Genomic DNA, 27,352 nt, shown 5'->3' with positions numbered 1-27,352 from the left:
CTCCATTTTTTTTTTTTTTTTTTTTCCACCAGAAATCAAACTCAGGTCCTCACATTTGCCAGGCAGGCACTGTGCTGCTGAGCTGTATCCCCAGCCCTGTTTTTTCTTTTTAAGAGCAAAACTTCTTTTGTCTGCTTTGTACTCTCAGTAAGTACTTTGACAATAATGATACACAATGTACTAACTATTGTTACTTTCTTATTTTTTTGTTAAATTTCTTAGTAATATTTCTTTCACAAAATATATGTCTTAAAAAAGAATTTTTAATTGAAAGTACATCTGTAGCACTGATGATACACTTGGAAAACTAGAGGAAATGGATAATTTAATGGTGAACTATAAATGAATAAAATCAACAGAAGATGAACAAAATATAAGAAGACCTAACCACAGTAAAAGATCATATTGTTTCATTAGTGTGACAAGCTGAAAGAAAAAACATGTATATATACATAAAAAATTTTCTCTGAGTTCACTGAAGAGAAAGATATGTGCTATTATTGTTCGGACAATTGAATGTAGATGTCTTGTGCTCTTACGGATGACATTGCACAATGTATGTACCATTGTTGCCCCTGATTGATGTGTTTTGAAATTTTGTTTTAGTTTTTGCTCTTCTTCTCTTCCTCCTCTTCCTCTTTTTTATGCTTGAACAAAATGATTTGAAAAAAATTTTTAATTGAAAAAAATAAAATATTTTAATCTTTTTTTTCTAAAAAGATGTCTTCTGATTTGAATACTGCCCAACTTTCAAATAATAGATATTATTTAAACCATCCTACACCATATAAACATCTACCATTCATTCTGTGAACTTAGCAAAAACAATGAAAAAAATCTTACTTTAAAAGAATATAAAATTTTTAGACTTTATACTGGTTTGTCTTCAAAAAATTCTTAATGAATGATTGAAAATCCAATAATTAAAGACTAAGCAATGAACAAGTGGAATTTTTTTCTGGAGTAGAGAATAGGCAACATTAGAAAAGCTTATGATTGATTGAATTGATAAATTAAAAAATGTAATATAAAAAACTATAAAAATATTTAGCACCCACTGCATAAAAACTGTAAAATGAAAGGAAAATATATAAATACATTTAAAATATTGAAGTCTCAGAATAATAGTAGTACATGCTGAAGTAATCATTCCTATTACAATCAGGAATTTAATAGTTTGATGAATATTAGTTTATAATTTTAAGCCACTAATAAGACTAGGAAAGTAAGACTAGGATTGTAATATATTACATTTAATAGTATATAGCAGTAAAGTATATAATCTTACAGTTTATATAACTGAATACCCAGAAAAACCTCCACCCAAAGTATTAATAATTTGTTAAGGTGACTATGTGAGGAATATATAAAATGAGTATCGTACTAGGTATCTTACTATACTATAGTATCTTATCTGTACATGCTAGCAAGATTTGGTTTAGGACAGTGGTGTTTCGTTCATAGTAATTCAAACAGCAAATCAAAATAAAAACCTGGAACAGATTAGAGTGGAAAGGCATGGTATCTTGGGAAAAAATTAAAACTTTCATTGAAAGAGTTGAATTGTTTGGTTTCTTAATAGAACAAGTATACCACAGAAATCTGAATATCACAATTAATGTAGTTAGTCTAAGTTTGTCTGAGAAGCTGGCATATGATAACAAATGATACATTCCTGTTCAATGGGGAAAAAATTGTTTAGTAAATGGCAGAAATCTAATTGGTTATGCATCTGGAAAATAGTAAATCACTGTATTCTTACCACAAAAACAAAAATTCTATATGAATTAAAAGTCTTAATCTTAAAAATAACATTTTTGACTCAAGCTAGTAAATTACCACCCATATGTACCAGTTCTTCTCCTAAGACCCTATTAAAATTATAGTAAAAAATTGTTTTGAAAATGTAAACTAATAGTGCCCAAAGAGTGAGAGGCAGCCAAACTGAGATTGTACAAATTTCTAAAACGTGAAAATAAGAAAATGACTGCTAAAAAATATCAAAGATCTTTAGATTTCCCAGTTATTTGTTCTTTCCAGCATATCAGGTTGCCTCTCACTATAAAATACAAGTTTTAGAAATTTCTCAATAGCCTTTGAAATTATTTGGGATACCCATAGTTGTTTGAAAACCAGAATTGGAAATTTATGTGCGAGGCCAGGATTGATAAACTGTTTTTGTAAGTTAAATTTTATTGCAACACAGTTATACCCATTCATTTATATATCTTCTAGGGGTGCTTTCATGCTATAGCTATAAAATCAAGTCACTGCAACAAACATCATATGGCCCACAGAGCCTTGTAATATTTTTTTATGTGCCCTTTTAGAAAATAAATAATTGTCCACCACTGCTCCTGGTAGTTACAGTGGCTATTCTGGATCTTGCTCATATTTGATAGGGTATGAATGGGTCCAGCTAATATATACAAGCTGATCAAAAAATACATTGTGTGTTTAAATGAAGACCTATTACAGGAAAATATGTGTTGCTGTTAACACTTAGTTTTGTCCCCTTGGCTTCAAACACATTTAGCCCATTATTCTTTTTTTTTTTTTTTTAAACGGTACCAGGGATCGAACTCACAACCACATACTTGCAAGATAGGTGCTTATGCCACTGAGCTAAATCCCCAGCCCCTAAGTCTATCATTCTTGCCACTATTAAATCAGTTTTGGAAGTCTTTCACTACTATGAAAATCAAAAACACAACATGTAGCCCAGTGCCATCCAACAGAAAGGCAGGCTCTTAAAAACATTACAGAATATCCTCATCTATTTTGTTTACTGCATCTGTTACCCATGTGACTTCTGGCTTTCCACCAAAGTCAAAGTGGCCATGAAGGATAAGCATTTTAAATCAATTCAAAACATTGAGCAAAAGCACAACTAGACATGAAAGAGGACTTCTAGAACTGCTTCAGAAAGTGGCAAGAACACTGCAGTAAGAGTGTTCAAAGAAAGGGAGTATATTGAGGGGTAATAATGAAAACGTCTTTTGCTACAGTAAATTTTAATGTAAACATTGACCTTTTAATCATACCTCATATATAGTCACTTACAGAATATAGGAAAGGAAAGAACAGAGCAAGAATGTATGAAGACCACTGCCTATGGAGCCTTTTAGTAGAGAAAAGAAAGAAGGTAATGACTACCTACATTGGCTGTTGAATAAACAAAAAAGAATTTAAAATGTTTTAGTAATATATTCATTTTGAACTTGACAATTGTTAAGATTTTTATATTTCTTAAGATATTTGTTTTGTTTCTCCCCTTTTCAGCTATTATTTCATTTTTTTATAGTTCATTGTGTTTACTAGGACTTCTAGGATTTTGATGATTAATAGTAGATCCTTGTACTTTCTTATAAAAACAGTGACTAATATCTCATTATTAAAATGATGTTTTAGGTCTGGGGAATATAGCTCAGTGGCATAAGTGCCTGTCTGGCAAGCGCAAGGTTGTGAGTTTGATCCCCAGTACAAAAAAAAAAAAAAGAGAGAGAGAGGTTTAAAAAAAAAAATCAAACACAAATAGTCCCAGTGCTTACAAGGCTGAGGCAGTAGGATCACCATAAATTCAAGGCCAGTTTGAGCTACATGATGAATTCATCACCAGCCTAAATGACATAGCAAGACCCTGTCTCAAAAAAATTTTTAAAATAAAAAATACTTACTGTATGTTTTGGCATCAGATTACGTCCTATTTTTAGGGAGTTTTTTTGTTGTTGTTGTTGTTATTAATAATGGATACTTCCACCAATTTTTTCTATTATAATGTTTGTAGGATTTAAAAAAATATTTTAATGGAGCATGTAACATTAATATAAACTATTCCATTCTTAGGATGTCCTTACTTAGTTCTGCTGGAGTGTCTTTACTTCACATGGTGCAGTCTGTTTTCTGATCATTCCCGTTGTGGATTTTTGAGTCAGTGTTCATAAATGGTATCAGCCTATAGTATTGTTTTCTTACAGTTTAGCTTTTATGTCATAAAAGCTTGTGGAATGTGCTAGAGAATATTTCCTGTTTCCCTAGAATTTCATTTGTTTTGTGTTTGAGTTCCGTTCTTGCTCAAATCATATTTAGTCTAAGAGCTGTTTTGGTTCTACACTTCAAACTCTACAAAAGTGTGTAACAGGTTTTTTTAAAAAGGCTTTTTCACACTATTCCTCAGACCTTTTTTCTAAAGACAAGACGGTATTTTTGGGTATTCTTTTATTGATATTTTTGTCCTTTTATCCTTATGCCATATAAGACTTAAGTGACTGACACCCTTCATCACCAGCCTCTTTTCCTTACTGGGATTCCCTGCTGAGATTAGACCCAGGGCCTTCATGCATGCCAGGCAAGCACTCTACCACTGAGCTGCATTCTCAGCCCAACCTCATTAGTTTTAATAGCAGTGTGGTATTCCACTGCGTGAATATATCCTGTTTATTTAAAAATAGTTCTACCTTCATATCAAATAGGAACTTTCCTGCTTGAAGAATCTAAGAACCCAGCATATTGCTTTAAATCTGGTAACAGCAGGCTGGGGATTTAGCTCTGCGGCATAAGCGCCTGCCTTGAAAGCAGGCAGTCGGGAGTTCAGTCCCTGGTACTGATAAAAAATGAAAAAGCAAAAAAAATGGGTAACAGCATCCTTAGAGAATTTCAGTTGGCCTTCCAAGGTCTTATACCCCATTAGCAAATTAAACAGTGTTCTACACCAACATTATTCAGTCTTTGAAAGAGTGAATTTTAAATGTCTTTAGTTAAAAAAGCAAAAATTTTCATAATTAAAATGTTTTGAAAATATTTAAATCTCTGTTCCTGAGGCTGTCAGTGTAGCTTAATGCACGAGTACACATGTAAGGCTCTGGGTTCAATCCATAGCACCCAAAAAACAAAACAACTCTGTTGCCTTTGCATCTATTGTAGTGTACACTATGAATAACAAATGCAGGATTTTTTCTCTTTTCTCTTGGCTGTCCTGTTTTCCAGCACCACTTATTTAAAATCCATCTTTTCACAAATATTTTGAAATATTACCTTTATCATATACTAAATTTATTTTTTTTTTAAAAAAAGGGTAAACCTAGACATAACAAAAGAGAACAAAGCAGATCAGAAGCAAAATAATGTAAGTGACACAGATTTCAAAGCAAGACAACAGGAGATCTACAGTGGCTACCATAATGTCTCTTGCTTTCTTCTAAATGTCTATATCTTCACACACAATGAATTCACACAAAACAAAATAGTATAAAACTGATTAGAACAGAGTAATGAAGGCATTACAGGCTTTCAAAACCAGACAATATGAAAATTAACAATGGCTGCCATAATGTCTTTTGTTCTCTTCAAAATAATACAAAACAGACTAATACCACTGTGAACAAAGAATAGAAGCATTACTGGATTTCACAGCATGATGATATGGAATCAGCAATGGATACCACAATACCTGTTTTTCTTCAAAGTAGCTGTTCATTTCATCACACATAATTGATTCTCATAAACTGTTTAGAAGTGCTAGGCATTTATGAGCCTCTACATGTGTACTTACCCTTTCTGCATTAGAGGGAAATACAAAACAACACAGTTAAAACATTACAAGAAAAATAAGACAACAATAGCAAAGAGCCCCCAAAAAATGACGATATAGGCTTTCAAAACATGGTGGTAGAAACAGAACTACTGTTGATATTTTATATAGTGATCTTCAAGAGTTCTTCAGGACACATGACATAAACATGCAAAATTGTTCCAATCCTATAAATATTAGCTGCTTTGTTCTACAAACTTTAAGAATTTGAATCACAGTCATTTTTAACCTAAGTGTGTGTATACAAATTTAGATATTTTTCTTTTTCCTCCTTTTCTCTGACACATTTTTTTACCCTTTGAGCAGATTCTTACCCTTTCACTGTATTTATTGAGGATTTTGTATCTTATATACTCTTAACCAATACAGTATTTACACATGTGAGTTTGATTTATTTCACTTATGAATATGATCTCAAGTTGCTTCTACTTATAAATATCTCAGTGTGATCATTCTTTATAGCCAGGTACTCCATTGTATAAAACTACCACATCTTTTTTATTCATTTCTCAGTTGATGGGCATTTAGGTTGTTCCAAGATCTGGCTATTACAGATTGTGCTGCTATAAACATGGGTGTACATATATCGCTGTGGTAGGATATTTTCAGTTCTTCTGGGAATATGCCCAGAAGTGGAAAAGCTGGAACAAATGGGACTTCCAATCCCAGCTTTTTGAGGAACCTCCACACTGACCTCCACAGTGGTTGCACCAGTCTACACTCACACCAACAAGTGCAGAAGAGTTCCTTTTTCCCTATAGCCTCTCCAGCATTTGTTGTTGGTAGTTTTCTTGATCCTGGCCATTCTTTCTGGAGTGAGATAGAATCTCAGTGTTGTTTTAATTTGCATTTCTCTGTAATGACCAATGATGCTGAACATTTTTCCATGTATTTATTTGCCATTTGCATTTCTTCATCTGAGAACTGTGTATCTCAGATCCCCATTTTTGGATTGGGTCTTTGAATTTCAGGGATCTGATATTTTTGAATTCTTTATATGTTCTAGACCAAAGTCCTTTGTCTGAGGAACAGTTGACTAAGATGTTTTTCAAAATTCATGAGTTTCCTTTTTACTCTGTTGGAGATTTCTTTTACCATGCAAAAATTTTTTAATAAGGTGAGATCCCAGTTATTGATTTCTGTGAAGTATTTCCCATGTGGTTTGATCTTTGTTCATAAATGCTCTACCTACCCCTGTGTCTTCATTATTTCTATCTACTTTGTCTTCCAGCAGATTTAGTGTTTCTGTTTTAATATTTAGGTCTTTGATCCATTTTGACTTTAGTTTAGTACATGGTGATAGGCATGGGTCTAGTTTTAGTTTCGGCATATGGAGAGCCAATTTTTTCAACACCATTTATTAAAGAGACTATTTTTCTTCCAGTGAATGTGTTTGGCCCCTTTATCAAAGATAAGGTGGCTGAGTGCGTTTGTATCTTCTAATCTATTCCATTGATCTTCAGATCTGTTATTATTCCATTACCATGCTGATTTTTTTACAGTAGCTTTGTAACATAACTTCAAGTCAGGGATTGTGATGCCTCCTGCCTTGTCTTTGTTGCTTAGAATTTGCCTTCGCTATTCTAGGTCTTTTCTGGTTCCAGATGAATTTTAGGAATGATTTCTCTAGGTCTGTGAAGTACAGAGTGTATTCTGTGGTATTTTGATGGGGATTGCATTAAATCTGTATAACAATTTTGGGAGAATAGCCATTTTCACAATATTTGTTCTTCCTATCCATGAACAGGGAATGTCTTTCCATTTTTTTTTTTTTCTGAAATCTTCTTCAGTTTCTTTTTTCAGGGTATTATAATTTTCCTGGAATAGGTCTTTTACTTCTTTTGTTAGATTGATTCCTAAGTATTTCATTTTTTTGGATGCTATTATAAAGTGTGTGGCTTCTGTTATTTCTCACTCAGTGAATTTGTTGTTTGTGTATAGGAATGTTATTGATTTCTGAGTGTTGACTTTGTATCCAGCTATATTACTGAATTTATTTATTATATCTAGGAGTCTTTCAATGGAGCTTTGGGGGTCTTCTATGTAGAGTATCATGTTGTCTGCAAATAATGATAATTTAATTTCTTCTTTTCCTATCCTTATCCTTTTATATCTCTCTCTTGTCTGTTTGCTCCTAAATTTATATAACATTTCTGAATTTTTAAATTTGTGTTCTAGTAGTTGATGTATTTATATGTCAGTATTTTTCTAAAAAACTTAAATAACTGAACTTACAGAAGAATTGGAAAAGTAATATTGAGGTAGTTCCCATATTCTTATTGCTCAGATTTCCCTGCTAGTCATATCTTAAATATGTTCTTATTGTAATTATTGACACAAAAAAATTAACCCATTAGTATATATAGAAATTATATAGTGTTTAATTATTTCAGTGCTGGGAATAGACCCCAGGGCCTTTACACTGAGTTGTATCCACACATTTCCTTTTTAAAAATATATTTAAGTTTGAGCAGGGTCTAACCAAATTATTAAATTGCCCAGGGTGGGCTCAAACCTTTAATCTTCCTACCTAAGCCTTCCATAGTGCTGAGATTAGAAAAATGAACCATCCTAACATCTTGTTTTAAATTATAAAGGCTTTGTACACTATTTTAGTTTATGAATAGTCTATATTCCTTTTTATTTTCTCCTATTTTTGCTAGTTTTTCAAATGTCTAGCTACAGAAAATGAGCCAATAATAATTTTAAGTGTCTTTATTAGGGCTATAAAATTTATAAATTGACAGAAATGACATCCTTGTGATGCTAAATTTCATATATATGCCTTCTATTTGTTGTTTTATCTCTGTATTTTTTATTAATTGTAAATGCACTTTTTCACTTCATCTTCTGCTCTTTTCACATATAAAGGAAACATGTATATATATTTTGTACTATGGTATACAAGTTATAATAATAATTTTCTTCTTTGGTGTATTCCAAGCGTATATCATCTGCCAATAATATTTTTTTCTGATGCTTGCCTTCTAATTTCATTTGTTAATTGTGTTAATTAAAATTGTAAGTCATAAATTGTAAAACTGGGTCTTCCCTGTCCTAGGGCCATGTAAAGTGTGTTGCTGGTATGAAAACTGATGTTTAGCATGTTGGTGAAGTTGAGAGTTGGTGGTGGTGGTTTGGTACTGGGGATTGAATCTAGGGCCTTGCAGAAGCTGAGCATGTGCTCTATCACTGAGCTGTACCCGTAGCCCAGTTGATTTTTATTTTCTTTTTAACAGGAATGGTTATTGAATTTGTAAAACATCTTTTCAACATTATTGGCATGATCATACAATTATTTCTGTGTAGATCTGTTTGTCTGTCCAATTGATACAATCAATTTTCTAGTAGTGACTTTTTCATTGTATATCTTACTACATTTCCTCTGTGCTGGGGTCAATTTTGATACATTATATTTTCTCATAAATTACCTGTTTCATTTAGATGTTCATACTTGTTTACAGAGATAAGCTGAGTGGTTTCTTATGGGTTATCTGGCTTCCTCTTTCTGTTGGTATTTTCTTCATATGTGGTGCTGAGGATTAAACCCAGAGCCCCAAGCACTAGGCAAGTACTCCCGTCTCATGCACACTTAATTCTATTTTAGTGTCTTTTTCCTTTTAGATGTTTTTTCCCTCTGCCTTATTTCCTTGTTTTTCAGTAAACATTTGAATAAAAGCCTAGATAACTGTCATTTTCCTTTTTATCCCCCCCTATCCTGTATTTAGGGGGACTTTGTTGCATGCTCTCAGTAGAGAGGTTTTCCCATTCCATTAGAATGAGTTGCTGTAATAGGGTTGCACAGGGTGGGTAGATTGGTTGGTTGGTTATTTGGCTTTACAGTGCTGAGGATCAAATTTAGGGTCTTGTGCCTGCTGGGCAAGTACTCTACCACTGAAGTATATTTCCAGCTCCCAATTTTTTTTAAATGTCATTGAGTGACTTGCAGTTGAGATATAATTGGTATGAAATTCTTATGATCCCATAAAAGACAGTCCAAAGTAGATGTGTGATTTCGTGAATTTTATTAAAGCAATTTTGATTTAGGAAGAGATGGCTATAATATACTAAAAGGATTATAAAATAGGTATTCTTTCTTGAAACATCTTATTTTTTTTCCATAAAATTAGGTAAAACAACTTGCCTTCTAGAGCAGAAAAGATTTTAATGATTTGGATTCTGGAAAAGGACAGAGATAATTAAAGGTTTAATTGTCTATATTAAGAGCAATAATTTCTGCTCAGCTTGCCTATCTGGTTCTTCTTGTGATTGTGTAAAGTTATGGTCACTAGCACAGCACACCTGTGTGCCTCCCCGCTCCGTGTTACTATTTTTCTCTTATTTTCTTTCATTATTTTAGTATAAAGCTACCTGTAATTTTATTTGAGATAAATGATTTAACGACTTATAATTAAAATTCTGAATACCATCTCTTTGGTTTTTTAATGTACTATATATTTCCAGACATACTTATTGATGTGTGATGTAGAACGGAAAGGTGATCACCCTTCAAACTTCTCCTTCACTATTGAGATATCTTTTCTGTCCTTTTCAAGAAGCTGAGTTATTACTTGTTTATTTTTTGTCCTCTAGTAGGGAGAAGGTGGTTTTAACTGTAGATCAACATTGTCTTACTAAGGAAGTTACATTAGATATGTATTTTCATAGTGTAACATATCTACTTAATACTTATTTTTTAGCCTTAGTCCTAAAAATATTCCTATAATTACATATAAGCAGTTACTAAATATCCATTTACAATTTATGAAATGAATTAAAATGAAGATAAAAGTTGAAATTTGAAATTAAGACCCATGTCTCTACATACAAGTCTTGTGCTCATTCTTTTTAACCATAAAGGCTTTTGTAGATAATCTATACTACCCCCAGAATGGCCTTTCCTTTTCAGCTGTCATCAGATTATACCAGTTTTGTCAAGGACACTGGTCATTGTAGAGCTTACTAGCTCCAGCTGTCTTGATATGTTGTTAGGGCCCTTCTGCTGCAGAATTTCAATATTGTCTTGACTAGCCAGCCCTACTGCATAACTTGCCTGCCTTGTTCTGATTCTTTTACAGAAACATTTTTATGTAAAGCTCTTTAAATATTGTTTAAGCTCAAACTATGAATTTCTTTTTTAGCTATTAAATACTTAAGATGGGCAGAATTTTATTTATTCCAAAATGAGTTTGACATTAAACTAAAAAGAAAATTTGAGTCTCTTGATTCTTAATTAATCCTATTATAATATTCTATAATTCTTCATACCAAGTACTTCCTATCTTCTCTGTTTTCCTTGACTCCCCTTTCATGATCCTTTAATTAACTGCCAAACTTTGCTTCATTTCTCCTTGAAAGTCTTTACTTTCAACATCACCTACTCTTGGACCTTTAGCCTCATTATGAGTATCATGAGTCCCAGAACCACATATATCATAGACTGTCCTCTTCATTCTTTTGAATAAATGTAACAGAACTTTCTGTTAGATTATATGAGTTCTTATAATCTTCCTGTCAAAAAGATTTAAGGTCTCAATCTACTGGTGCTCTTCATGACCATTTTGTAAGACTGCATTTACTGGAGCCTTAGAAATTCAGAAGTAGTTTACTGTGGACGAAGTTTTAAGACTAGCCTTTTATTAAATGAAAGTGATCAAGTGGAATATATACTCTCATTCATCCATTCCTGCTCAAAAAAATCTCTCGACAAAATCCAAAATAATTGACCTTTCTAATATAATAAATTTCAATGACTGCATTCCCTAAGTTTTGCCTGTAAAACTTGTTAAAATATCTTTAAAATCTTGAGAAGATTTTTGCTTGATTGATATCTTACCCATTTGTAAAAAGGCAAATGTACTCCAACTCTACTCAAATTCTCTTAATCTTTGTCTTCAAATAAGTACTACCCTCCATTTTTCATCCTCTTAGCAAGATGTTGCTGCTTGAGCTGTATTGTTTTAAAACCAAATCAGCATAGTAACACAATTCTTCTAATTATGTATCTCGAGAGTTTTGTTTCATTTATCTCTTTTTTTAAAAAACAAGCAGCCAGTATTATTTTTTACTAGTGAATTTCAAAATCCTTTTTAACCTTATAGGTCCAAGGGTAGCCAAGGATGGCTGCAGCTTCATATGATCAGTTGTTAAAGCAAGTTGAGGCACTGAAGATGGAGAACTCAAATCTTCGACAAGAGCTAGAAGATAATTCCAATCATCTTACAAAACTGGAAACTGAGGCATCTAATATGAAGGTATCAAGACTGACTTTTAATTGTAGTTTATCCATTTTTATTCGATACTCCCTATTGTAGATAGGATTATTAACTCAAAAGGTAAGGTAAGCAATAACATGTAAACTCTTTCAAAAGTTAGTATTTATATTTTTAAATAAGGTTTATTGAATTTTTTCAGTGAGTCATATAAAGAAGATAAATGTTCGATCTCAGTGACTAGTAAATTCTTAACTATTTTTAAACTTAACAAGATAGGTTTATTGTCACTGTATTAAGGTTATCCATGTAGTTCATAGAAAGTTGCCTTTCAATTATTTTAGAATAACGCAGATATTAAATATAGCTGTTTTCCTACAATCGTGACTCAGATTTTGTCAACTCTGAAGTGCTGCAGTGATAATCAAGAAAATCAGAATGCCCTAGTGGGAAGAGTCCTGAACTGAAACTGAAAGTCAGAACCTGGTCCTCCCTGACTTTGCCACAAACTAAGCTACATAACCTATCATTACTTTTGAGGACAAGTTGTCCGATTTGAAAGATACAGGCATCAGACAAGCCTGGATGATTGACGTGTACTTTCAAGCCCTAAATTTGATTTGTCACATAGCACTGAAAAGCTGTGATAACCTCCAAGAAAAGATATATTGAATCCATAGTGGGGAAAACATACTGTTTTGAAAATAATAAAGGTTAAAACTTCAGCTGTTTTAATTTCCATTTACTTAGGCAGATTCTCTTCTCACTGAATTTAATAAATGTAAAATTTGGAGATGATCAAAAGTGTTAGCTCTTTCCCTTTTAGAAAGTCTTCCTCCTTTATGTAATTTCTGCTGCTTGGCTATCAGAATATGTGAATTCCTGACTCTCTTCTGTCTGCTCACTACTCTTACTCGTTACTCATTTCTTAGTCTGTTCTCTTTCTGTGCATTTCAAAATCTCTTTTTATTCTCTAGGCTTTTTGTATCACTGATGAAACTATTCTTGCTCCTCTTTTACCATTTATATTCAGTGTCATAACAGTTCAACTTTTGCTCTTACATACTATTCTATCTTTTTGTTTATTTTTTTCTACACTAATTATCTATTTCTTTGGTAAAACTCCCCAGCAATAACAGATCTCCTGAATATCTGCTTCATTCTTTTGGAAATAGAGTATAAATAAAAAACATTTATCTTATCACAAAGTAATATGTATTGGTTACCTTAAAAACACCTGAGTCAGTTACCTAATAGGCTAAAAAAGAACCATTTTGTGTCTTATCACTGGTCGGTGAAGTATATCTCAAATCATTATATTTGGCACATGTTCTTAAAAATTTAAAGAACAGAATTAAAATATTTTATCTACTTTGGTGTTACACATTTTGCAGAGGACTATCAGGCCTATCTGAAGAGTAAATAGCCATTTATATACAGCAGAACTCTGAGCTCTTTTTTTTAAGTTTTTGTTTTCTTGAGCAAATTCAGAATTTATTTTTGGCCCAGAGTTTCCCAGTACAACCAAAAAGTCATTTTTTTTCTACCCTTAGATCCATTTCCATGACAAAGTACAGTATCTCTCAGAGTGACATCTTACTATTAAATTTGTACAATGAAATATGGGGTCAACTATTTATGTGCTATAATATACATCAGAAATATTGGCACCTCAGATGTGTCTTAATTCAACTGTGAATTGATTTGTTACCACCACGTGCTTCAGTAGACACTTTGCAAATCATCCATATATTTTATTAGGATTTGGAAAATGATATGGCAATTACAGTATTAAAATGGAATTATTTATGTATACTTATGTATACTTATTTATGTATCCTAAAAGGGTTTATTCTGTTAAAGAACAGGTACTGTGACCGGTTTATTTTCAACTATTGATTTGTAGAACAGGGACTTGGAAACGTTGGTACTGCCTGCTTTGGATTAAAGTTAATGTAATGCAGTAATTATTACCTCCCAAAAGTACTTACTAGTCTTTTAGTAAGGATTATTATATGGAATCATTCCCTAATCACTAGCCTTACCACAAAGTAAGGCAAAGTGTGCTTCTTCCATATTAAACTACAGAAATCTAAAAGGTATGCAGTAGTGCTACCTAGTGGCAGAAGAGGATAGTGCCTTGTAATTGATTACACAGCTTTGATACAAACTATGAAAAATATTTGATACCTATGTGGCATCCAGAGGAATATGTGCGTAAGAATTGGAGAAATGTGATTATTGCGTCTGCATTTAAAGATTTTGAGAAAATATTTTTGATACGATGGCATTGTGATGGTTTTTTAAAATCTCTATTTAAATATATACTGTATGAAACATTTACAAAATAAATTACTTGATGTCTGGAATTTGTTTTCAAAATAAATCTGGGTTGGAGAACTGGAATTGGAAAAAGTTGATATGCATGTAGACGAAACAAGAGTGTCCATGAATTGATAATTATTGAAATGGTTTGTGAAGATATGGGGAGGGTTGTCACAGGATTGTCCATATCTATATATGTGCTCAAAATAGTTTGTAACAAAATTATAACAAAATGGAACAGACTGCATGGAATTTAGATGACCTGGAATCACGTAAATGCAAAATTATAGCTAAAGTTAAAGAAAAAGTTGCATGCTTTTTTTTGGCAAGTTAAGATCTTGCTATATAGGCACCACTGGCCTTGATCTTCTTGGTGCACCCCTCCTCTCACCTCACTCTCCCAAATAGCTGGGAGTACATGAACATACTACCATACTCTATGTACTGTATTTATAAATTCAGGACTAGAAGCCCGTTTAATTGGCTTTAAAATGCCAAGCATAGCAACAAGGTAATATGGTCATAGCAATATGGAATATTAAAGCTGAAAGATGCCATATATAGGAAGAGAAATTATCTTATAGTATAGGAAGAGAAATAATCTCTAGAGAAATTATTGATGAACATTTGTATCTTTGTTGTGTTTTGACAAAATGAAGCATTTATAAATCCTTTTATAAACTAGAAAGCCAAATACATGTAAAGTATCTTTCAAAACGTAAGGAAAAAAAGAGAAATAAAAGTTAAGATTGGCATATTTCATGATTTATTTTGAAGATTTAATTACCAAACATTGCTGCATCTGTTAATGGAAAAAAACCTATGCTTACGATATACTGAACAAACAGAGGTGGGTCATTTTGCAGCTCCCATAAAGTGACACAGCTGCTCATTGATAAATGGTGTTACTGATAAGACCTCACCTTTTTTTGTGTGTTGGGGGGTTCTTTTTGAGAAAGGGTCTTACTGTCCAGCTCAGGCTGGCCTTGAATTCTCTTTGTAACCCAGACTGGTCTCAAACTTGCAGCAATCCTACCTCAGCCTCCCAAGTGCTGAGATTACGGGCGTGTACCACCATGACTAGTTTAACAACACATTTTTAATGAATGATTCATTGTTTCTAAAATTTTAAAATGTTTTAAGAAACAGTTATTAACTAATATTTTTAGAGTAAGTTTCTAAGATATATACATACAAATGAATATTTCCTCCTTCAGAATTACGTAAATACTTTAAAAGCTACCTAACCTTTCAAATCATTTTTTGCAACAAATTTTACTTGGAATTGCTTCATAGCTGTGTTGCATTGTCTTTTAAAAAATAAATAAATAAGTAAGTAAATAAGTAAAAGAGTCTGAAATTTAGGGGTTTGGAGGGGAGGTTATTATAAATTACATAGCCCTAGAGGGTCAATCTTGCCTACTAAAAAAACTGAATAAAGCACAAAAACCGTACTTGTAAAGACTTTGGAAAACTGTGGCAGCCTCAAAGGTTATATTGACTATACTTCCAAAAAGGAAAGAACCCTTTCTGGATGAGCTAAATTATTGGTGATTTTCTTCTTTGAGGATATCGATTGTCATTGTAGACTGAGATTCATCATTAATACCAGCAGATGGACTGCATTGGAGGAAAGAAATTATTGGAAGTCTTAACAGACGTGGGCACAGATGTAAAAAATTGGCATACAGAAGTATTTTAAATGCATGGCTGATTTTTGCTCTGGCATATTGGCTGAATGTTAGTGTAACTCAGGAGGCTAGAGACAGACATAGAGAGGTAGAATGTAAAGAAGCCAAGTCTTGCTGGAAGAAGAGACACATTGCTTTCACACAGCAGGTCTCCTCAAGACATTTGCCAGGGTTTGAACTTTGTGGAATAGAAGATTAAAGACTTAAACTCCAAATGTCAAAGGAACACCACTTTTAAAACTAAAAAGATAAGTACCATGTGAAAATAGACTGAGCTGGAAAAGCAAAAGGAGATGGCCCATATTTTTAAAATGCTTAGGAGATTCACTGTGTCAAATATGGCTGGTATTTCATTCAAGACAAAATTCAGATTTCAGGGTAGGAGGTTAAGATCTGAAGAAACACAGACCTATTGTTTTTTTTTTTTTTTAAATCTAAATACAGAAAGACACACTCAAAGAGCTGGAAAAGCCAAATCAGGTATAAATTTAACTGAAAACTGCAACTAGTTTCCAGTTCATTTTCAGTTTTGGGATGGATGGAGACCAGACCCCCAATAGTGGAGAGAACAAATTCTCTTAGAGGAAATACAGTCATCTTAAGTCCTTTTTTTTTCACATACATACGTGGAATATATGCAAAAGTTGTAAAGAATGCAAAGAAATAGGGAAAGGACAAAAAGCAAAAAAAAAAAAAAAAAAAAAAATAGACGCAAACCCAGAAGTGATCCAAATGTTGAAATTAATGATTAAGGATTTTTAACTTGTGTTTGATTTAATGTCATGAAAAAAAGAAAAATGGCTAAAAAGATAGAATTTTTTTGACAGAATTGGCATCTATAAGAATTATAAGAAGGTACTCTAGAACTGAAAATACATTTGATAGTAACTTATTAGATGGGCCTGTCAGCAGGTTGAACACAGAATTAATGAACAGAAGCCAGGTGTGGTGTTGCTCACCTGAAATCCCAGCACTTGGGAGTCTGAGGCAGGAGGATCAGATTGTTGCTAGTTTGAGGTCAGCCTAGTCTACGAAGAGAGTTCAAGGCCAGACTGAACTGCATAGCAAGATCCTGTCTCAAAAAGACTGGAAAAAAATTAATAAGCAGAATTATTAGTGAATTTTAAAGACTAAAAAAAAGTATATAAACTGAAGCACAGAGGGAAAAAATCAAAACAAAATATGTAAGAGGAGGCATATGCGGTTGAAGTATTAAAAGGAGAAAGTATAGAACAAAAGCAGTATTTAGAGAAACAGTTGGTGGAAATTAATGTAAAATGATGTCACTAAGACAGTGTGGTAATTATACTAAAATAATAAACTAACCGAGACAGAGTTTAGAAAAATATCTACCTATATGATGACCTAGTGTATGACCAAGACATTCCTGCAAAACAGTGGAAAAATGTGGTCTTTTCAATAAATGATAGACAGTTGGCTATCTCTGGAGAAAAAGAGCCCAGAGCTCCATCTCATACATAAAAATCAATTCAACATGGATTTTAGATCTACGTGTGGAAAACAGAACAGTAGCCTTTAGCAGAGAACTTAAGGAATGGCATCATGTTCCTGAAGCATGAAAAAGTTTCTTAAACAAATTATCCAAACACTAACCATAAAAGGGAAAAATGGTAAGTTGGACTTTATTAAAACTAAGAACAGTGTTCATCAATAGACACCATTATTCTTTTAGAAGAAAACATTAAGAGATCAAAGGGAGGTTAAGAAAAGGAAACATAACAAGGTGTGTTACGTACGTGTGCCAACTCCCCATGATGAATGTAATCATACGCATACTAACAAAAATAATAAATAAACTTTCAACTAATGGTTTATGAAAGCCAAACATTCCTAGCACCACATGCTATGACCTTGAAAAATAGGAGGTATTCGTGGCTCAAGAGAAGTGAAGGGACACAGCCAAGGTCACACATTTAACAAGTGAGTGAACTAAGCTGTGAATCCAAGTCTTATGTACATCCTGTGCCCTGACATCCTTAATAATGTCCCACAACTTAAGAATCCCTCCAAGAAAAGAAGCTTGAGTTTCATTTGTGAGTACCTTTTGAGGAGGGATGTGTCACAGTGGCATCTGGGACCAGGTTGTCAACAGTCCCAAGGGCAACTATCCTCCCTCAAAGTCCTAACAAGAATCCAACACTCTGAAACCCTTAGGGAATAAACATTTAGAATATTTTTTGATGAACTACTCTGAAAAGGCTGGAAGTATGACTCAGTAGTAGAGTGCATGCCTAGCATTCTTGGGGCTGTCTGAATTTGATCAGCAGCACTGCTTGAATGAATGAGTGAATGAATGAATGTTTTTGTGATCTCGAGATAGGCAAGATTTCTTAGAACATACAACAGACTAAACATAGTCTACTTTATTTCATTTTTTAAAATTAAAATTAAAAACCTGTACTTTCCTAAAGACTTCACTAGGAAAATGAAAAGGCAAACTCTAGACTGGGAGAAAATATCTGCTATACTTACATTTGACAAAAGCACTCAGTTCAGAATATGTAAAGAACCCCTGTAAACAATGTAAAAAGAAATCCATTTCAAAAAATATGGCCCACACTTTAAAGACAGTTCAGAAAGGAAGATAAATGGACAGTAAGCACATAGAAGGGGATTCAGCATCATTTGTCATCAGGGAAATTCAGAGCCATGTCAATTCTTACTCAGATAATTAAAATTTTAAAAAGACTGATCACACAAAATGTGAAACATTGGGATGCTGAGACCTTTCTGGTAGGAGGGGCATTGGAATACTGTTGGAGTATAAAAGAGCCCTGTGACTCAGCATTTGAGCTCCTAGAGAAATGCTCAAGAAGTGAGTACATTTTTCCACTAAAAGATATGTGCAGTAGGGGAAAACCATATGACGCAGCAATGACTGGAAGAAGTAGCCACAATCCATGAATGCATGGTCATCAGAAGCTGGAGGAGGTAAGGAACAGATTGTCCTCTGGGGCCTCCAGAGGGAATACAACTCTGCTGATACCCCGACATTAGACTTCTGCCCTTAGAACTAAGAATAAATTTCTATTGTCTTAAGCCATACACACACATAATGTTCTTAATAACATATTTTAAAAGAGCTTCCATCTATTAATCACCAAAATCTTCCCATTAAGAAGAGTGGATAAATTGAGGTGCATTGTGTAGCAAGCTGCTCCACAGTATTAAAAATGAACTGAGAGCTGCAGATATAGTTTAGTGTTAAAGCACTTGCCTAAATGCAAAGCTGGTTTTGATTCCCCTACTCTTCAAAAAGTAATCATGATGAAAAGACACATTCAATAGCATGGATAATTAATCATTACAGATCATGATGTTAAGCAAGAAAAAAATCTGAGGCACAAAAGGCTATATAGTTCCTTTATATTAAATTCAAGGGCATGGAAAACTCTTAAAATACTATTCTGAAGTCATAATAGTGTTTTTTGTTTTTTGTTTTTCTGGGAAATGAAAAGTGATTAATTAGTAAGATGAAAAAACGCTCTGGAGTGCTAGAACTGTTCTATACCTTCACCTTGATAGTGACTATGCAGTATGTGAATGCACCAGGTACTTAAAATTAGTATACTTTACCTATGTATATTGTACTCAATAAAGCAAAAAAAAAAAATTAGGGTTAAATTTTATAATGGAATGGCTATAAATTATAGCAAACTAGTGAATAATAAGAATTATATTGGATGATGTCACTTTAAGGTAAAATAACTGGATGTGACTAAGTCTAGCTTTCACTGAGGTACATAACTCAGTGCTTACAAAAATAATTTTTAAAATACCTCATTGGAATAAGTAAGGTGGCTGCTTTAAAAATCTTTTTTTTTCTTAAACTTTAAATTTCAATAATTTCATTTGCTTTTATAAGTACAGCTGTTGATAGGTTTCTAATAATATGTACGGAAACTTTTAAAATAACTTACAAATTATACATGTTCACTATTTTTTAAATTAAGAAATGGAAAATATAGAAATAGCTAAACTATTTTTAACTTTTATAGGACTTTTTTCAGGGCTAGAGGTTAAAGCAAAGGATCTTTGCACATGGTAGGCAAACACTACCACCTTTTTTTTTCTAACTTACAGTGGTATCACAAGAGTTAAAAGTGAACTTTTTCTGTTTTTGCACATCCTGTACAAACATACATTTGATAGGTTATATTTTGCAGTATGCTTTTCTTCTACATGATGCACTGTCATCGTCTTTTATAGTTCTTTGGAGCACTCAGTCTTTAGTTAAAAAAAAAAAAACTTTTATAGTTCTTTAGTATTCCATGATATATTATTGTTAAATATCCAATCCTAAATAAGCTTTTTCATTTTAACATTGTTTTATCTTTTATTGTTTCTTTTTAAAATTTTTATAAACCATGTTTTCAAGCCATTAGACCATTAATGTACTGTGAATTTTTAAAAATTGGGCATAGGTCCTTAGGTAGACTGAGAATTTTTATTGTAATGTTTAAACATACCTTTTCTAGCAATTATTTTTATATAGTACACATTATCTAAAAATGAAAAACAGTAAGTAAAAAAAGAAATTGCTTGATATGTCAACCTCCATGGAGTTAACAGCTAACATCTTGACATTCTGTTTTCAGCATTAGTATTACCTGAGAATTTGTAAAGAGTCTCAGCCTGTACCCCAGATTACTGAATCATTAATCTATGGTTTAATAAGATTTTCAGGTGACTGATCTGTGATAAAGCTTGAGAACCACCACTGGTAGGCTGTGAAATAAAAAGAACTGTGCTTTATAGCGGGTATTTTGACAGCTTTGTGCAAAATTGGGCCATTTAGTAAGTTACTTGAGTAATTTTGATAGGCTTAATACCAATGAAGATAATGAATGTAAAAATATGTTGTAAGAAGAGATAATAAAGCCATCAATAGAACTTGATAACCAAGGATATAATAGAGAGAAACACTAAGGATTTGACATAAAAGAGAAGGCTAATACCCATTTAACAAAACAAAGAATAAGTTTTAATGGCACAATTACCAATTCTGGATAATTTTTACAGGTGTGAGACGCACAGCATCCAGATTTTTCAGTAGGAAGTGTGACTCAAGTTTGCAAGTGAGATTAGGATTAAAGACATAATTGGAAATATTCTACATAGGAGTAGTTGGCCAAATTGTAGGATTGAGAGATAAGATTAAAGTTATTGAGGAGCTATAAGCAGTATTTTATTTAGTGGAAGACGGGATTCTAAAGAATCACAGGTCACCTACAGTGATAACTCTCAGCCTTCTTGAAAGATAAAATGACTTGAAATCTATCATACATATTTGGGAATACTCCACATCCACCAAAGAAAGGAGTTATTCCTGTGCAGATTGGTTTTCTGTCTTGGGGAAGTGATAGTCTTTTGGATATGATATTTTGAACATAAGTAACAGTCATTTTCATGTTCTCACACGTGGTTTATTAAAGTTTACTAGAGCTGGGCATGGTGATGCACACTTGTAATCCCAGAATTTGGGAGGCTGAGACAGGGAGGATCATCACAAGTTTTAAGACCAGCCTGGGCTACAGACAGCTCAAGGCCAGCCTAAACTGCATAGGGAAACACTGTCTCAAAAAGGCTAAATAAATGAATTAAAGTATTAAATAAAGCTTAGTAGGCTATTCACTATTGGTCACAGGCACCATAATGTTCTGCATTTGATGTTTAAAATGACATTGTCAAATTAGTGAATTTTATCTTTCCTTTTCACTCACTTTTTGATAAATTTCCTTTTCAGTGTGTTGTTGGATTGCTTTTCACAAAGAGGAACACTGCCCATAGTTACAAGGTTATATACAGTGTTTTACATTTTGAAAACCCTAATTGGCCAAACAGGACTGATTATATTGGGAGCTATAATGGAATGCTTTAGTGTATGAAAAGTATAGATACAATATAAGTTATTATTAAGGAAATGCAATAAAATCCAAAGTACACAAAGTATAAGGACATAAAAACTGGGGGGAAAAATGAACATTTTTAACATTTATGGAGAACATTTATCTAAAAAAATTTAAGTGATTTTAAAAAATGGCATTGACCGGGTATGGTGGCACATGCCTGTAATCCCAGCACTTGGGAGGCTGAGGCAGGAGGATCATTGCAATTTCAGGACCAGCCCTGGGCTACAAAGTGAGCTCAAAGCCAGCCTGAACTGCATAGTGAGACCCTGTCTCAGAAAAGATGAAATACAATAATAATAATAATAAATGGCATTGCAAGTCAGGAGTCACAATGCATTGTGATCAAAGTGTCAAACAGAAACTATAATAGGGTTTTTATGGTCATATTGAGAAAAATTTAAAAGACTTGGATTACAAACATAACTTTTGGAGACAGGACCAGGTCTCTGGGTCTCAGTTGCTTTATCTGAAAAGTGGTTACAGTTCATCTTGTTTAAAAGTTCAGAGCTAAAGTTTTTAAAGTGTGTCATATGGTATCCTACATGGAGATTCCCATAATCATCATTATCACATATTATCACTATTATTATTAGGATATAATACTCACGATGAAGAATAGATAATGTACATAACTTACAGCTTACATGTTTTCAGAGTGATCTGAAATAACTCCCCGAAGCATAACTGAATGCATTGTGTTAATATATGATGTTCTTTTTTATAGGAAGTACTTAAACAACTACAAGGAAGTATCGAAGATGAAGCTATGGCTTCTTCTGGACAGATTGACTTATTAGAGCGTCTTAAAGGTAGAAAGATTTTGCTTGTCATTTCTTCAGTTAAACATTTAAGTGGCTTTAAATAAACTATTTTAGATCTATTCCTTGCTAATGCTCAGCTCTTTTTAAAGTCATTGCTATTCTGCCAATCACTAATAAGACTTCATTATGCTATAGGTCACAGACTAAAAGAGAAATACATTTGTGAAAGTATGTCTTTTCTGCATTCCATCTAGGGTAAAAATTCTTGTCTTTTCATATTTATGAGGTGATTAAGTCCTTTTTAGCAGAATTTCTTTAAAAATGTCTTTCTCATTTGTTGCCTGAAAATTCCAATGTCAAAACATGAAAAGTGCTAAAGAATAATTGGAAGGAGATAGAGAAACTACTTCTGGGTTCCAGAATATTATTAATTACAGAGAATTTTGAACATTTTGTCTAAATTTCTTTTAACATACTCCTTTTTTCTTCTAGACTGGAATTAGCTTTGTAGGAAAAATTTAGTTACTCAGATTCTAAATAATTGTTTATTTATTCATATGTATTTGTAGCTAACATATCAACCTAATATTTTTCTTTTAAAATAATGTAATAGCATTAGGAATATTTTACATAGCACACAGCAGTCGTTTCACTAAAAACTTACTTCTGTTTTATTTAGAACTTAATTTAGACAGCAGCAGTTTCCCTGGAGTAAAACTACGGTCAAAAATGTCCCTCCGTTCTTATGGAAGCCGGGAAGGATCTGTATCAAGTCGTTCAGGAGAGTGCAGCCCCATTCCTATGGGGTCTTTTCCAAGAAGAGGGTTTGTAAATGGAAGTAGAGAAAGTATTGGATATTTAGAAGAACTTGAGAAAGAGAGGTAACTTTTGTTCATTATATAGTAAATATTGCCTTCTATATACCAAGTTTCTTATTTCTTATTCTTATATGAAATACAGATTATAGATTAATGGCTAACACTTAAAAAGTGTTTTGTACTTTCAATCACAAAGATAGCGTGTTACTTATTGTACTTATATTAAGACAGTTTATTGATATTCTAAAGACTTCTACTTTATCACTTAAATACTTGAAATATTCTGCACATTGAATAATATGTGATCACATATTTATTTTGTCTGGTCAAAATAAATAATTGGTTTTTAATTGAATTTATATTTACCTTTAAAATTAAATTTAGTAAATTTAAGATTCTGTATATGACTCTTTCCATTTTGGAAGGCCTATAAAAGTGACCATAAATAAAATGTTTTTCAATTTATCAGCTTCCATGTCTTAAAAACAGTGCTTGACATGTGGAATTAATTCTGATTTTTCACAGGTAGTATATTAATTCTCTTCCTGAAAATTATCTCATTACAGATACCAGAATATAGGTCATTATCAAAATTTTTTCAAGTGTCTTATATCTCCTAAAAAATTTCTTATAGATGGTACCTTATGATCTTTATATGCCTAAAAGCCCAGCTAGACATTGAAAATACCAGATAGTATGTTGGGTATTAGTTCTGTGACTTTGGTCAAGTCATTAAATTTTTGTGTCGAGTTCTTCTGTAAAAATAGGGATATGGTTTAACCTCATGTAGTTGTGAAAATATTAATATCATACATAGAAGAGGCCCAGCATATCTCACTGAGAGACAAAAGACCTTTCATTACTCTCTTTCTGGCGGCTTTCAGTGTGCCCATCTATAAGAACAGGGATAACCATATAGATTGGAAGTAATGCGGAATGTTCTTTCATCTCCTACCTTTACATAAGTCTTAGTTTCATAACCTGAATCTTACTACCAAAAACACATTCTGAAAAATAAGGCATGAACTAGGGTCAATGGTTTTCCATCTTTTTGACTCCTCTGAGTCTATTCAGAAGCCAAGAACATATGAGCATACCATAGACATTCCTGGAAACTTCATGTTGGTAAAGTTCCAATTTCACTGGCAGACAGAGAAAATTTTGGAAACAGACTAATTTTAGGTATGTTTTACTAAAGATACAAATCTTACTAAATCTATAAATGCATTATAAGCAAGAAAGAATGCTTGTAATAAGTGTTTATTTTTCTATCTGATGACTTTAGAAAATTAAAGTTTATGTTTAATTCTTTAACATTGCTTATTTATTACAGTCTTCCAGAGTTGTCTGGCTTTAAATCCATGAAAAACTTTTAAGTTCTTTGTTCAGAAGCTTAAATGCAATTATCTTGATAGGTTTTACTTATTATGTAGTACCACTCTAAATTACTTAAATCTAGTCTTCAGACTTAATTTCTTCCCAAAATAAAGATTTGGGGGGGCTGGGTATTTAGCTCAGCAAGCATAAGCACCTGCCTTGTAAAGCAGGCAGTCGTGAGTTCGATCCCCCGGTATCGATAAAAAGGAAAAAGACAAGTAGGTTTGGGAATCGAACTCAGGACTGTGCACTTGCCAGGCAGATGCTTGTGCCACTGAGATATATGCCTGGCCCCCAAAAATAACGATATTTTAACCTTTTCTAAGTACTAGAGAAAAATTCTTCTTCCTCTCAGAATATGACCCAATTTCTAATTCAGCCATTCTTATATACTATAAAAACACACTTACTTTTTTGACAGGAGAGATACTAATGGGGTTTTGTTCAAAAGTTCTCAATTCTGACCAATCAACTGATCATTAACATCTCTAGGTTTACTTTAGAAAATATCTTTATAGGGCAACCCTCTTGGGACCATTTCCAGCTGGGAGCTATTTTTCTCTTTATTGCCAATAAACATTCTGACTTTCTCCTTTTTGTCTGTGATTTCATTGTTTAACTTTGCAAGACAACAGTTTGGTTTATGCCATTGTACAGTTAACTATTTCAGATTTGGAGGTCCCACCAAGACTGATAGACCTGGGGCTGGGGATTTAGCTCAGCAGCATAAGCTCCTGCCTTGCAAGTGTGCAGTCGTGAGTTCGATCCCTGGTACCAATAAAAACGAAAAAGACAAAAAAAAAAAGACTGATAGACCTTCAAGGCTGTAGACCTTACGAGAACATTTTACCAGACCAGTGACCTCCAGACTATAATTGTTTATGATGTCATTAAACTTCACATGGTCATATAGGTGGAGCCGGTGATGAATGTGCTCTAGACTGCTTTTATTACAGGGTGCACTATACCAACCTTCTAAAGAGTGTCCATAACTGCCAGCCTCCAATGATTTGTATCACAGCTCAGTAGATTAGCTCTCTGGAGAACATCCCTGACTGCTGGATCCCCTGTACCAACCTCTTTCACAGAATGAAGCTAGATAGGTCGATAGGTCTTTGCCCATCTTTCCTAATGTCAGGGTTATTACTGGGGTGGGGAGTGTAAAAGGCATTTTAGTTAGTTAGCTTATGAATAGGCAGCTAGCAGGAGAAAGGGCATAAAATAGTCAGGTAGTCTGCTACACTGATAAGAATTAAAATAGATGGTGAAATTGAGACTTTGACCCAGAAAGGAGTTTCTCAAGCAAAATGGAATGCAACCCCTCCCTGTATTCAGGACAGAGAGATTCAAGGAATGTAGAATGCAGAATAACCAGTTTTCTTTTAAAATCAGTTTTCCTTTAAATTCTCTGTGCTGAATAACTAGTTTAGAGAGCCTGAGTTCCATTTGGTCATTGTAAACACGTGGAGCCACCTGTGTGATAGGGGGCCACCTGGATAACTGAATAAGTTCCCCTTCTCTGCTTATGGTGTGAAATGTTCTGGACCAAGGGGCCATGTGGCCACCCTCTTGGGATTCCTCCCAGCCAAAAGCAAAATTTTTCTTATTTTCAATAAATCCCCTAACTTTCAAATAAATAAAAAGCATTAGTATTCTGCCCAACCCTTTCCTATCACTGCTCTTGCATCCTATGATATTGCTACTTCCATAGTTCAAAATATATATCAGTATATATGTATAGAGAGATACGTATTTTATATATCACTAGTTCCTGACCTAACTTTCAACATGAGTTACTTACACACCATTTTAAAGGTAAAGATTTAATTTTTATTACCTAGTTTTTAATGCTCTACCAGTTTTTTTGGTTGAATTTGTATTCATACACACATAAGCACATAAACATACAATGTTTGTTATTTTACTGGTTCTTACATTTATAAATTTATATAACATTGTTTTCTATTTCTTGCTCTAGTCTGTGATTCTGTTGAAGCTGTACTAGAAAGATGTGGCAGTTGTGTGTTTACTTCTATTATTTACACTGATTTCAGTCACATTATGCTTTATGTATTTGAAGTCCTTGTTTTTTCTGAAAGCTAACTATAGATGTTGAAATGAAATAGGTATTTTTTTAATAGCTCTGTAGTTGTTGGTTGCTGTGGGACCAAGCAGAATGCCAGAATTAATTTTTTTTCTGTTAATAGAAGATAATACCCTCTGTGGTCTTGTTGGAGTATGTTTTTCTCCTATAGCTGTCTTTTATTTCTAAAATTTTGAATTCCCTTTTATATTGTTGACAGCAAAAATTTGTACTATACCATAGTCCTAGGGTCTTTTAGCATTATTTTCTTCTTTAAGAAGATTTTATTAGAGTCCATTAACTTTTTCTATCTTGATTTGGACCATTTGCTTTTTTAAGCATGGTACAGCCATAGTGGAATTTCTTGTCATACTTCCCATTTAGTTGCTATAATGCCCTGTGTCTTTATGATTCTTACTGTGTCAGAAGCAGATAAATTGCATCCTTGCATGTAGGACAAACATCTTTATTTTTCTTTGTAACTTGACTTGCAATCTAAAAACGTTTATGCTCAAACTCACTTTTCTTCACTATCAAGGTTGCTGATAAGAAAATATAACGC

At 33.2% G+C, this 27,352-nt stretch overlaps 1 protein-coding gene across 11 annotated transcripts in view; it reads left to right on the top strand.

Moving 5' to 3' along the window:
• The window catches only part of Apc (APC regulator of WNT signaling pathway), a 116,034-nt gene that overhangs the window by 30,570 nt on the left and 58,112 nt on the right, over positions 1 to 27,352 (top strand). For 6 of the 11 annotated variants that reach the window (XM_063245455.1, XM_063245454.1, XM_005008005.3 and 3 more), the window contains 3 exons: positions 11,692 to 11,844; positions 22,476 to 22,560; positions 23,192 to 23,393. In XM_063245455.1, coding sequence (XP_063101525.1) covers positions 11,710 to 11,844; positions 22,476 to 22,560; positions 23,192 to 23,393 — 422 coding nt within the window. In that variant the 5' untranslated portion in view covers positions 11,692 to 11,709. The remainder of the gene's footprint in view (positions 1 to 11,691; positions 11,845 to 22,475; positions 22,561 to 23,191; positions 23,394 to 27,352) is intronic. The other 5 variants (XM_063245453.1, XM_063245452.1, XM_023561410.2 and 2 more) reach the window with 1 other exon arrangement.

This window comes from Cavia porcellus, unplaced genomic scaffold (genome assembly GCF_034190915.1).
Source record: "Cavia porcellus strain 051 isolate PalLab524CR breed Dunkin Hartley unplaced genomic scaffold, mCavPor4.1 scaffold_2, whole genome shotgun sequence".
NCBI classification, from domain to species: Eukaryota; Metazoa; Chordata; class Mammalia; order Rodentia; family Caviidae; genus Cavia; species Cavia porcellus.
This window is presented reverse-complemented; position numbering and strand designations above follow the sequence as displayed.